This window comes from Lissotriton vulgaris, chromosome 3_1 (genome assembly GCF_964263255.1).
Source record: "Lissotriton vulgaris chromosome 3_1, aLisVul1.2, whole genome shotgun sequence".
Taxonomy (NCBI): Eukaryota; Metazoa; Chordata; class Amphibia; order Caudata; family Salamandridae; genus Lissotriton; species Lissotriton vulgaris.
The window spans coordinates 467789206-467802915 of record NC_141689.1 but is presented as its reverse complement, the minus strand read 5'-3'; the positions used below and the strand labels follow the sequence as shown (position 1 = coordinate 467802915).

Below are 13710 nucleotides of genomic sequence, written 5' to 3'. Positions count from 1 at the left end.
TTACCCCGAATATTGTTTTCACTTTGTAATGTATATGTTGCCCAAATGTACAGCCTATGTCCATCTCCTGGACCTCCCCTTTCCAACGCTGTATTGGGTGTTGTGATTGGTGGTGTACTTTTCGAGTTTACCTGGCTCAAAGGACACAGTTCTGTCTTTATAATAGTAGTATATATATATATATATATATATATATATATATATATATATATATATATATATATATATATATATATATACATACAGCAACCTCCGTCTTCAAAGCAAGCTTGTCCTCCCACGAACACGCACAGGAAGCAGACACGGACCAAAGGTATTTGGATGCTCGTTTCTTTATTCTGCTGTCGCCATAAAGTTTAGGCTCACCTGAGCCTTGATCACATGACAGCGAGTTAAGGTGAAGGGTGAATTTTGAAAGTGCTAGTGCTAACAGTTGATTTGGTCACAGTTTAGTTAACAGTGAAGACAGACCTGAATTCACTTAATATTGCTGTAACAATTTAATACTGTTTCTTGTACATAAGAATAACTAATTGTATTAAAATCAGCAATATATGATTTTTGCAAACATAACTCGTCATATATATCGACGTTAATGTTAGTAAAAACAATACTGGGTTAAATCCCCAATGTACAATGTAATACCAAGCTAATCTAAACTATATACATAAATACGGGTAACCCATACCTAATGTGCTAAATGAGTGGGTGTGCAAATGTGCAAATAAATAATATTCAAAAATATTTGGTTTAAAAAATCAGTTAAAACAGACTGAGCCCAGTCTGTTTTGATCCTAAGACATCATGAAGTTACCTTATGTGCTCCCTAATTGTAATATTTAGAGGATGTCCAACAGATCCCTATTGGACATAATCGAAAATACTGATCACAGATGACATACCGATAATGCTAAGAAAATCTAAGACATATCCTGGGTATGGCGATGGAGAAGAAATCACAGTTAATACACTTCACATCACCTATATCTCTTTCCATGAAGACATTTGACCACAATTTTACCAGTATGTCGGGGGTAAAGGTCTAGTACAAAATAGCACAAAACAATTTCATCTATTGTTAATTCTGGATTGCATTCTGTTATACTATACATGATGGTAAAAGCTTAAAATCAACAGTCATATTAAAATAATAAATAGTAGAAACACTAAAAAACCTTATTAAGAATTCAGATTCCAGCACTATTAATTATAAATGTAGACTATCTAACCAAATACTGCCAGATCCTAATGTAAACAAGTATACAGGTCTTCTGTGAGATTTAACCCACAAGGCTGCTTGGTGTTTTTAGAATGTATTTAGTTTCCAGTTTTAGTTTCCAGTTTGCCTCCCTATTGCCTCCACGCCTACTGGCTAGTATGGCGTCCACCACAAAATATTTCAATCCCTTGTTGTTGCTTTGGTGTAACTGCTTAAAATGACGTGCAACTGGGTAGGTGTTATCCTGAGACGTTATTGCTCTAAGGTGCTGCAGAATACGTTTATGTATGGGGAGCTTAGTGCTCCCCACATAACGTAGACCGCAGGGGCACTCAAGGACGTATATAGCAAATTCTGTTTTACACGTTAGCAATTTGTTGATCTGTTGTTTATGATCACTAAATCCGTCCTTGTATGTTAATTTATTTGTGCCGTGTCTGCAGGCTTTACAGGTTTTGCATCTTTAGAAACCTTTGTTGTTCTTCAACCACACAGACTTATCCAACATCTCAGGCCCAGTATCCACCAACCTATCTCTCATGTTGGGGGCTTTACTGAATGTGATGGAGGCCTTTTTAGGTAGTACATGGCCAATAACAGGATCTTTAAGTATTATTGGCCAGTTCCTGTTGATGATTCTCCCAATTTCTTTATGTTGGTTACAATAACCAATGATAACCCGAAAAGGATCTACTGTATCAGCGTCGCCTGCACTAGCTACTGTTCTTTGTTCAGATATCTCAGCAGAGGTATCATATTTGGCCAATAGGGCAGAACGGTCTATTTTCATGGATTTTAGTCTTGCCCTATTTATGACGCTGATGTGATAACCTCTTTCTAAAAACCTGTTGGTGCTTGCTGTCTGTGCCTCCTGTAGGTCCTTATCATTGCTGCACAGTATTCTGAGGCGTAACATTTCCCCATATGGGATACTCATTACCAAATGAGCAGGATGGGTGCTACCAGCATGTAGAGTGGTATTCCCGGTTGTGCTTTTACGGTACAGCCTACTCTCCAATTTGTCAACGCTGGCATACACTTCTGTATCCAAGAAGGGGACTTGTTTCTGACACATAGTAACAGTGAACCTAATATTGTATTGATTTTCATTAAGTTCACCAACAAATTTTACTGCCTCTTCTTGACTACCCCTCCAAACCATGAACAAGTCGTCTATGAAACGGTACCAGGCAATGACATTGGTTGCCATTTCATATTTGAAGCAAGTTCTGAGGACCGGTTCCTCCCAAGCTCCCATGTGCAAACATGCGAAGCTTGGGGAAAAACTGGCCCCTATTGCTACTCCCTGTCGCTCTCTGTAGAGCAAGCTATTGAACATAAAAACTTTATTTACCAGGCAAAACTTAAGCATTTCAATGAGCATCTGATTATGTTGATCAAAACTGTCATCCCTTCGTTCAAGGTAGTATTTTACTGCCAAAATACCGTCATGATGACGGATGCTGGTATAAAGGGCTGTAACATCTAACACCAGCATCCAATCACCAGACTGCCACTGGAAGTTCTTGAGTTTACATAAAAAATTCCCTGTGTCTTGGATATATGAGTCCAGGGACTTGACATAAGTTTGTAAAAAGTAATCGATATACACAGATGTTTTTCAAGAAGGCCCACCCCCTGGCAGTGATTATAGGTCTACCTGGTGGGTTAGTAAAATCCTTATGAACTTTTGGCATAAAGTAAATGGAAGGGGTAACAGGATAATCGGTTTTCAAATATTTGTATTCACAATCGGATATCAGTTTCATTGTTCTCCATCTAGACAGCAGTAAATGAAACTCACTCTGCATATCCTTGATCACACCTGCATTCACTCTTACATAATGATCACAATTATTTAATTGTGCATATGTCTCTTTATCATATTGAGTCCTTGTTAGTAATACAACATTGCCCCCTTTATCACTGGGGCGGACAATAATATTTTTGTCCTTGTTGAGCTTGAACACCAGCAGTTCATAATCCACTGTCAGTTGGTTATGCTTGTAATGACCCTTGCATGTTTTTCTATGTAGATCCTTCAGTTCAATGGTCACGTTCTCATGAAATACGCCAATACCATCCCATGGCATAACAGGGCAAAAGGTAGAGGATGGTTTAAATGGTGTCAATGGGGCCAACCCTGAGGTACTAATATCAGGTACAGGTCTATTAGTGCCCATCGTCATTGAATCTGCTCCTTCAGTTAACCATATATCTAACATCTCTTGTGACAAAGTAGTCGTTGACTTCTCCTGACTTAACGCAGTGCTGGCTGGCTGAATACTGGCTTTATTTGTCATATGACATTCAGAATATTAAAAAAACATAGGATTGAGGTACATTAAACTTACAAATTTTCATTTAAAATTTCTTTGAAATTCACTGACAAAACCATAGGTTTCAGGCATGTTATAGTTAGAAATTAGCATTTAAAAAAACATAGAAATTCACTGAAAAAAACATAGGTTTCAGGCACGTTATAGTTAGTAATTAGCATTGAAAAAACCATAGAAATTCAGTGAAAAAAACCATAGGTTTCAGGAACTTTATATTTAGTTGGACATTTCACACGTACAAAACCATAGAAATTCCGGCGTTATACTTAGTTCAGCTAACTAAAACTCGCGCCCCCGCAATGCACTACTGATGACGTCACATAATACTTCATTCATGACATGGTCAGTGACATCACTGATGACATCTCAAATGACTTTATAAGTGAGTGATTAAACATGTCTTACAGAATGCATTGGTTAGTGACTAAACTGTGTGAATTTCTCTATCACTTTATCAGTTGGTGTTTAAGCGGCTGCATGGATTGGTGAGTAGCTACATGAGTTGTTGGGTTATTGATTGGTTGTTTAAGCAACTCTATGGGTGCCTGAGTATCTGTGAGGGTGAGTGGGGGGTGTGTGACTCTGTGCATAGATGTTTGACTGGGTGATTCACTTGGTGAATGGGTTCAAGAGTGCATCAGTGAAGAGCTGCATGGGTGGGCGAATGTGTGTATGGGTGTGTTGGTGAGCGAATGGATGTCTCACTGGTACATGTGTGAATAACTACATATGTGAAAGACAGTATATGTGAGTAATGGAGTATATAAATGACTATATGTGAGAGTGAGTGATTGTGAGAATGGCTGTATGGATGAGTGTGTGCTTGTATCAGTGATTGTACAAGAGAGTAAGTATGTGTTAGTATCTGTATGAATAATTGAGGTGGTGTGTGTATAACTGTATAGGTGAGTAAATGGGAGTGCGATTGATTCTTTTGCATGACTGACTACTTGTGTGACTAACTCTATGAATGAGTTGTGGTGTGTAAGTGTCTGTATAGGAGTATGAGTGCATATGATAGTACTGTACTGATGAGTGACTGCATGTATGAGTGACTGTATGGGTGAATGGGTGGATGAGTGTGTTGACCTAGGAATCAGTGAGTAGGTATGTAGTAACTGTTATTGGTGTGTCTATTGTTTCGAAAATGGTAGTCTGTATTTTAGAGTTGGGTGTACCAAAGGTTAATTTAGGGTATGATGAGGAGCATCAGATTATCACGTGGATGATGTCATCATTGATGTCACTTAAGATGTCATCAGTGATGTCATCAGTGATGTCCCTGACTATGTTATGAATGATGTAATATGTGACGTCATCAGCAGTGCATTGCGAGGGCTTGAGATATAGGTAGCTCAACTAACTATAACAGCCGAATTTCTCTGGTTTTGTACGAGAAAAATGTCCAACTAACTATAACGTCCCTGTAACCTGTGGTTTTTTCAGTGAAAAAAATATATATATTATATATAGGTATATAGATATATATATTCACACACACACCCACATACATACATTCTCTCTTTCTCAATATTTGGGAATAAAAAGTTACAGCGTACCCAAACGCCATGGCTAAAAATAAATGGCCTGATCATCTAATCACGCAACTTATTCAGCCTTGTATCATGACAGGGAAGACATCCTTCAGTAAATATGTGCACACTTATTTGTGCTGCCTTTTGCATTTGCAATAAAATGACTTCATTAAGACCCAAAGAGGCTCCTGTTCAGGTTTAGACACTTACCTGTAATTCAGGGCGGGTCTTCTTCTGTCCAATGTACAGGTGACTGTTTCCAGAAGGCACAATGTCTTCACACTCAGGAATATGTGGTAGGCAAGTGCCCTTGAGAAACTGCCACCTTTGAGGAAGTAAAATCCAAAAATGTAAAAAAATCTCCTTCCTGGACGAAGACTTCAGGGGACTAAAGAAAACCCGGAGTCCAATAGTAGAATTTTTCAGGAGTCAGGATCAGCAAATGAAGACAGCAAGCAAGGAACACATTTTTGTTGCAACACACCCTCCAACCGGACTGAACCCTTTATATAGTAAACTAGCAGCCCGCCCCAGTGTTGCCTGGGGCAGAAAGGGGCTGGGGGCAGTACACCTGCTCCCGCCCCGACCCCCTCCCGCACCGACTCCCTACCGCCCCGACTCACTCGCGCCCCCCTCCCGCCCGACTCACTCGCGCCCGCCCAGACTCACTCGCGCCCCTCCCGCCCAGACTCACTTGCACCCCCCTCCTGCACCGACATTTTCATTTACTGCTGCCTCCTTCTTTCCTCCCCCTGCATCACAGTCTCACTTTCCCTTTCCTTACCTGTGCCGCCGCTCCTCACTGCACGGCCGCTCGTCACTGCACCGCCCTACTCCTTCGTCGTTATCACGCACGTTGCGTCGCGGCCAGCGCTAGGTCCCGGCCGGCGCTACTTTCAGGGGACTACTTTGTTTACAAACGTAATTTTTTTAATTTACTTTTTTTTAAAACTGTATATAGCCTATGTCCATCTACACACCCTGACATTTTCATAGATGTATCGGGTGTGTAGAATGGCGCTGTGGTTCCCGAGTTTACCTGGCCAAAAGGTGCAAGTTCTCTCTTTATAATAGTAGTATAGATGAACTGTAAAGGGAAATGACATCAAACATCACACAGCAGGAAACAAAAAAGGTTTGAGAAAACTAGAAGGGAAACCAGTAAGAAACAGCCATAATGGAAAAGGGAAAGAAGCAGGAAAGCCATGAAGCGGCCTAGCTTCGGAGCAGCTTTGAAAGGCAACTGCAATCACTCAGGCACGTGATTGCGTTTTTGGAGCTGGAGGAGCAAGGAACAGCAGCTCGGAACCAGGAGTACGAGGACATGTAGCCCTAAGTGAGTGACACTCACAGCCTGCAGCTACAAGCTTCATGCAGCATTTCCTTAGACCCTGGAACCGCAGATCCACGCAAGGTGCCGCAGTTTTTGGGTGCTGTGGCGGCTGCGGTTGCAACACTACATGTTATGTAGATGATCGAGGTGACAGATTCTTTATAAAAAATAATTGACACAAAGTTTGTTTGAAAATTCTAGTTGAAGTTCCAGTGCTCTGCAATGAATGTGGCCATGGCTCCCAAAAAAGCCTTCTTATGCACCACTTTTTTGAAACAAAAATAAATCAAGCAGTCAAAGCACCCTTGGTAAAATATGGCACATAAAACAGGGAGCTACTAACACAGAAGATATGCCCCAAATTTTTTTAACTAAAATACCCTACAAAGATAGTTCAAAAATACCCTTAAGAGGCTTCCAGAGCAGGACATTACCCAGGGCTTTAAGTGGGAAAAAAACTGGGGTGCTCTAAAAGGGGCGTGGCAAATTTCTTAAAGGGGTGTGGCCTATCCGAGTAGGGGCATGCTCTAAATCAAGATAACTAGCATTGTGTGCTTAAAAAAATCATGAAGTCGCATCCAGTCACAGAATCACTCAAAGTGGCATTTTCCCATATTTCACAACTGTAAAACACCTTCTTATTACACTACAATGGATTAGTTGGGGCACCTAATGTGCAACTAGAGATGGGGTCAGCAGAACGTACTTAGGTCTCATCAGAGAGGTATAGCTTGGTTCCTATGACAATTGAGCGTGGTACACACAACTGGGCGTAGCCGCTGCATTTACGGAGTCAGCTGCAACAACCAACACGGTGATGGGAATAATTCTAACATGAATTGCTGTCAAGTTTCGTACTCATGAATCCACTGAAAGCCCGTCATCCCTCAATCTCTGCACTAATGCACAGGATGGAAAGTGCCAACAGGCCCAGAAATCAGGTGAGAAAGAGAATCCCTCTGTCTTTAGAGAACCAGGAAATGGGAGGAGAGAGCAATGGCGAACTGGAGCCCACCTCCTTTGCACAGCTCTGTTTCAAGAGTCAGCATCCCCTGTCTTGGTGTTACAAGGGGAGGAAAGCTGACTGGCTGTAGGACTGAGGGCATGTGCTGTACAGATAATACTGGACATATAACAAGGAATAGATTCCTTATGAAACAAACCGTACTGGTTTCAGCAGTGAGTGGTACAACAGTGACCCGGGGGCGTGCCAGGAATCTGACTGAAGTACCCGGCGCACTGCTGCAAACACACTTGTAAGACCCACCAAACAAAGTAGGCAAGAAGCAGCACTACAAAGGGGCATGGCAGGAGAGGTGTTAACGGTGACCCAAGAAATAGAGAGGGCGACAATGAGCAACTTCGAGGGCTGCCAACCAGATGTGAACTGAATTATAAACTGGAAAGCGAAGGCAGCTATTGGGCTAAAGTCCAGAAGTCTTGAATAGGAATCTCCCCCCAGTGGTGTAACAAAGGCCCTCCGCAGTCCCCCCAAGCTCCTGTGTGGTCAGAGGGGGCCCCCTCCAGGTACTTTGCAGGGGGCCCCCTCAAGTTTCATTACACTACTGACACGTAAGTAGCAACAGGGCGACCAGTAAAGAGAAGGCAGGCCTGCTGGTAGCGTGTGTGATCATAATCTCCCCCCCCCTGTGCAAACTCTGGTTACCGGTTACCTTAGGATGTTAAGGGGGCTCTGCAGTCCGCGCTGATCTCTGGTGAAGTCGCTTTTGCTGATTGGGACGCACCTCGGCCTCAGGTTCAGGCAACTCCTTTCCTCGATTACGAGCGAGAGGAAACCCCTGTTGCTAGGGGATGCCTCGCGCCTCTCCAGATGCAACGTAACTCTGCCTGATGAACCTCCACGTTAATGGGGGAAATCCTCATTGCTGTGACCAATCCGAGCGTGGCATGGAAATGACCACCGGTGGTGGTGAATACTGGCAGGGTGTTTTCAAGGCTCCTTCTCAGAGCGGCGAACCCGGCCTGGGGCACACAACACAGGCTGAGGGGCTTCGGTGGAGTCAATGCGCACACAACGCTCGGGGGCAAAGCAGGTGCTACAAAGTTCCTCAGGGGTGCATTAATCCGCACACACAGAGCGCGAGGGACTCGATCCTGTGGCAGATCACGTTTGAGGCAGAGCAGGCCTCATGACCTTACGCCCCAGCTGTGTGCCGATGAGCACACTGAGACAGATTTCACAGAGGGCGAGGTTCACAAAGGCACAGCGCAGAGACCCACACTGCAGCTGGAAGGGTGGGTGCTGGAGAACGTTTGTATCCCTGACTTCCCAGCTCTTCTTAGGCCCTTGGAGACAGGCAGGCTTCAGAGGGGCAAAGCACACAGCACAGCTCCTCTTCAAGTTGGGGGGACACAGCACACAGCAGACAGTCCCTCGCTCAGCAATCACAGCAACTGTAGGTAAACATGTCACACAGCATTACCCATGTTATCCTATGGGCAAGATAGCCTTTCAATAGTGAAAAACGAAATTGCCAGTATTTCACTATCCAGACATATTACCCACACTAGTAATACTAAACAAAAACCGGGACGCCTGCTCACCCTACCTTTGACCTTTGAGGCCCGAAAATAGAGCCTCCTAGAGCCCCCTTTCGAGGCCCCTCAAAATAACTGGGGGGCTCAGCCCTCCACTGCCCCCTTCTCCCCCCCCCCACTTAAAGCCCTGACTTTACCAGACATGGAAACCATACACTACAACACAGCCTGCTGCCTACGGATTATTTGCTGCAGTTACACAATAACTTCCTACAGTAATGTCATCTCGAACTGGGGTTTTACTTCGAGGTAACCACCAAAGTTCTTATACTTTTTGTTCTCCTAAGTTTTAGTGAGCGGCAAAACTGCATGTCTTTAAAGAAGCACAAGCGCAGTTACTTTGAGGTTACGTCTACACTCCTCCCACATGGGCACATCTGAATTCTGGGTGTGAGGATGATGTCACCCTGGGGCGTGGCTAACAAGTATGCAGCAGTTTCAGTAGCATGTCTGTGAGGTCTTGGCCCACAGAGTCGCATTGTTTTCAGGTACGATAACTATCACGCCAATCACTGGTCACTCGAAGTGAGGAAAAGAGTGTTCCTGTCCTTGCCGCACACAGCAGCCAATCACTGGTCCACTCGGAGTGAGGAACAGAGCGTCGCTGTCCTTGCTGCACACAGCAGCTAATCTGACTACTATGCGTGACCACGTTCAGGAAATCCAGGCAAGGTGCTCGGTCCTTCCTGGTCAGGGCGGTGTTGTGCCCTGCTGGGCACGATGTAGAGTCTCAGCAGACACTGAGTTTGTTAACCATTCCCTTGGGGAAGTGGACACACATGCACCCCACACCCATCCATCACAGGCGTCACGAGTGACATGAGCCTGTTAATTAAAGGGCCCGGGTGCACCAATGTACTACCTGACTCAGTGTCATTCATTAGACTATCATGTGGGCCCTGGGCACACTACACAACAGGCGGCCCTGCTTGAGAGTTCCCTTCCTCTCTCTGTGACCGATCTGTGACAGTTTTAGAGGGCACTTAAGACTTGGGGGCATATCAACAAGGCAGTGTTAAAAAAGTATTGCCGCTTTTATGGCCGTTTTCGGGCGAAAAGCGGCGATAATTTTAACGTCCTATTAGCTAGGACACGCTAACGCGTGAATCCATGCTTCTTCTCACTTTCCCTCAACGCCCAGCTTTGCATCTCTAATGAGATGCAGAGTGGGCGTTCCTCAAGCGACATTTCTCCTATTGTCAAGCATCGCGCAAAGCAGCATAGCGACAGGAGAAGTAGCGATAACCTCTATTATCGCTACTTTCCTTACGCCTGCTTTGACACTGACTTAGCCATGATATCCTATGGGAGGTGGATATCATGGCTAAGTATGTGTGGCCCTATCAGCAAGCTATAGCCTAAAGTTGTGCGATTATCGCTGGATTTCCAGCTATAATCACACAGCTAGGCAGCTTGCGCTCTGAATGTTATCGCTGTGGTGATAAGCGTTGCTGATAGCACGCTATCTCTGAGATAAAATTCAGAGTTGGGTGGCGATAATTATACTAGCGCTAAGTGCGCTTAGCGATAATTATCGCCCCCTCTTGATGATATGCCCCTTCGTTTTTTCCCTTCCGTAAGTAACCGACGGGGTCTGTTCTAGTTCCGGAAGGCATTTTAGATACGGCTCGCCGCTCTTCTCCTGAGTAAATGGGTGGAGTTTCAGATGACTTTCTTCTTCATATTCTTTATTCTTTATACATCGCTCCTCCTATATTTTTTTGCACCCCTCCCTTTCCCGTGTTATTTGGCTGGCGCTAGAATACCTTCCAGGTGGCAGAGCGCATTATAAACTTATAAATAAATAAATACTGAGTGGGAGGGCGGGGGTCTCCCTACCATGGTTCCCCCACTGTTCCAACCACTCTGTTTCCCCTGAGAATGAATGCCAGAGTCAGAATCACCTGAGCACACTAATGAAACTGGTTTTAAAGTTATGCTACGCTAGGTTTATTATTACACATAATTTGTTATCTATTGCAATCATTTAAGTAAGTCGCTATCCTTTCTGCCGAATTTGATCACAATGTGTTTCTTTAAAGTGCTGCCTACCGCATTTACAAGGACACTAATTAGTCAGTGAAAATGAATTTTGTGTTTTTGACAGCAAAGATTCTAAAATTTCGGAATGCCTGTCAAATGTTCCTTATTGAAATGTTGTCCCTGTACAATAAAAAAATATTCGAGCTGTTCAATGCGACTTCCTTCATGTTAGCCGTCGCACTTCACGTATTTCTAAACGCTATCAAGGTATAGGTCAAACATTACAGTGACACTTAACAAACACTGCCACTCCACCTCAATATAATAAACATGTTGAGAAATAAGGTGCATGACAAAAAGAATAAAGTTTTAGCGCACAGCGAGAAACCAACAGTGACGTTGGTGTGTGTGGGGCGGGGTATTTATTTACTTTAATAGTCCTTCCTCGCGTTATGGTCTATTTTGTTTTACGGGCCTTGTAGTTATGTGTTTGGCCGTTCCCTGGTCACATCACACCCCCAGGTCCTTCGCCTGATGACCCAAAGTGTTATATTCGAAGCATCGTGACGTGGCCACTGTAGATATTCATATAGTAAGTAATACCGTCCCACACACAGTTTTATGTCACACACACATGGGAGTTATAGAGGAAGGGTGTCCATTATATCAAAATAGTATTATTACTATGAATCTAGTTAGGTATTTACACACACCAATCCATGGGAAGGGTTAGCCGACATCTCCTGTCTTGGGCTTTTCTGTCACAAATCATACTTTTTGGGTGTACTAGTCTACTCGGTACAATAGAAGTTGACCAGAAATACAACATCCAGAATGCACACGCTCGTTAAAATTAAAGCTCCACGCTGAGAAAGCCTTACCTTAGTGTCCACATGTAGCCATGCTTGTACGGAAAGTAGTTCCCGGGCTCACTGCAGCAGTACTTCATGTCGATAAAGCCGCAGCAGTACAAAAGTTCCGCCTCATCCCCTCGCCTGGGGCATTCAAAACTATCTACAAAGGTGTTGTTGGCAGAGTAGTAACTCGAGCAGGCCTCGGCGAGATCCCCTGGCATCCTAGAAGGCGGAAGAAGCTGCCTGAACTCCAGTCTTGGCAGTCACTGCAGCTCGAAGCACTCAGTTTCCCTCTTTCCACCCGATTCTTATGATCATTCGATCTGTCAGACTGTCAGTCAATCTCGTAGACGAATTAACCTTGTCTGAGAATAAAGCAACTGCTGGTGCCATAATATGACTCACGAGCGCCACCTGCTGCACACAAGCTCTAAGTAAATGCCTTTTTGTTATGATGTTCGGAGTACGCTTCATTACCTTATAGCTTTTTGTTCCTGTTGTTTTCTCAACATTTTCACAAAGTAATTTCCACAAAATTTCCAGAAAAAAGCAACTCAGCAATTTATGGGTTCGCTGCTCACATTCGGTGGGACTGTGGGGTCACGAGTTCGAGTCTAAACTTTCTCTTCAATGGCACTTGCTCGGAGGGAATGAAAAGTAAAGGGAAGGCGTGAACGTGCCACCTTGGGATTCCTGACCGCACCCACCTCCAAAGCCCCCCGCCCTCCATTTAAACCAGCAGAGAGCACAGCAGCTACATCACTGCCACCAGGGCACACAATAACACGCGGATGCCAAAATACAGACATATGACGTGTACCCCTCAGTTTGCACTACAGACAGTAGCCCCTGGGGCCGCAGAGCTATACTTAGTTTACATACATTCATTCATTCATAAATCTTTATTTCGGTAATTTGTTACTATAAAAGATAAGTATACAATTTATAAATTGTTAAAAATATAAGACAGTAAAATCATAAAAGATACATCAGAGTCCAAATGACAGATTCATTAGAGGAGGGAGTCACGTTCCTACTACAGTAAGAATCAGTGTCCAGCCTTAAGACACTGACTTCTCAGAAACCACATTGCTCCTAGGAATTTGGCCACTGCAAAGACAATCTGGTCCGACAAGTCTGTTTTCAACACTCTAAGGGCCAGATGTAGGTAGGCTTTTACCGGGTGGTAACGGCCGAATTCGGCCGTTACCACCCGGTAAAAGCAATTTGACATGTAGGTCCCTGTAATTTACAGACTCGGTAAATTTACCGATAGGTAAATTTACCGAGTATGTAAAATACCGAGTCGGTAACATTATGGCTACCGGTAAATTGGTATGTAGGTGGGACTCTTCTGAGTCCCACAAGCAGTACAAAATCGGTATTTTACCATCAAATAATACTTGATGGTAAAATACCGTTTCAGGTGTGCATGCACATGTGTGCATGCACACCTATGCCATATGACAGGCAGACCTGCCCTTAGGGCAGGTATGCCTGCCACATGGCACCCGAGCCTCTTTTGGGGGTGCCAGAGGGTGTCAAAGTGACACCCCCTGCACCCTTGTGGCTATCGGTATTTACCGATGTGGTAAATACCGACCGGTAAATGCCCGTTCATTCCTATGGGCTTCAAAGCCCATAGGAATGCATGGGCATCAACTGGTCGGTATTTACCGCATCGGAAATTACCGACTGTTTCCGATTCGGTAATTGCACATCTGCAATTACCTACATCTCGGTATTTTTATTTTCCGACCTCTTAAATACCGAGTCGGTATGACTCGGTATTTAAGAGGTCGGAAAATAAAAATTACCTACATCTGGCCCTAAATGCGGCCAGGCACTCTGCAAACCCCAGATTCCTGCATACAGGGACAATCCATTT

General features: G+C 44.0%; 1 protein-coding gene across 1 annotated transcript in view; it reads right to left on the bottom strand.

Moving 5' to 3' along the window:
* SHISAL2B (shisa like 2B) overlaps nucleotides 1-12043 on the bottom strand; it is a 163831-nt gene extending 151788 nt beyond the window's left edge. Inside the window, exon 1 of the mRNA XM_086962961.1 lies at nucleotides 11850-12043. Within this exon, the coding sequence (XP_086819087.1) occupies nucleotides 11850-12043 (194 nt within the window). The remainder of the gene's footprint in view (nucleotides 1-11849) is intronic.
* Nucleotides 12044-13710: the final 1667 nt, after the last annotated feature.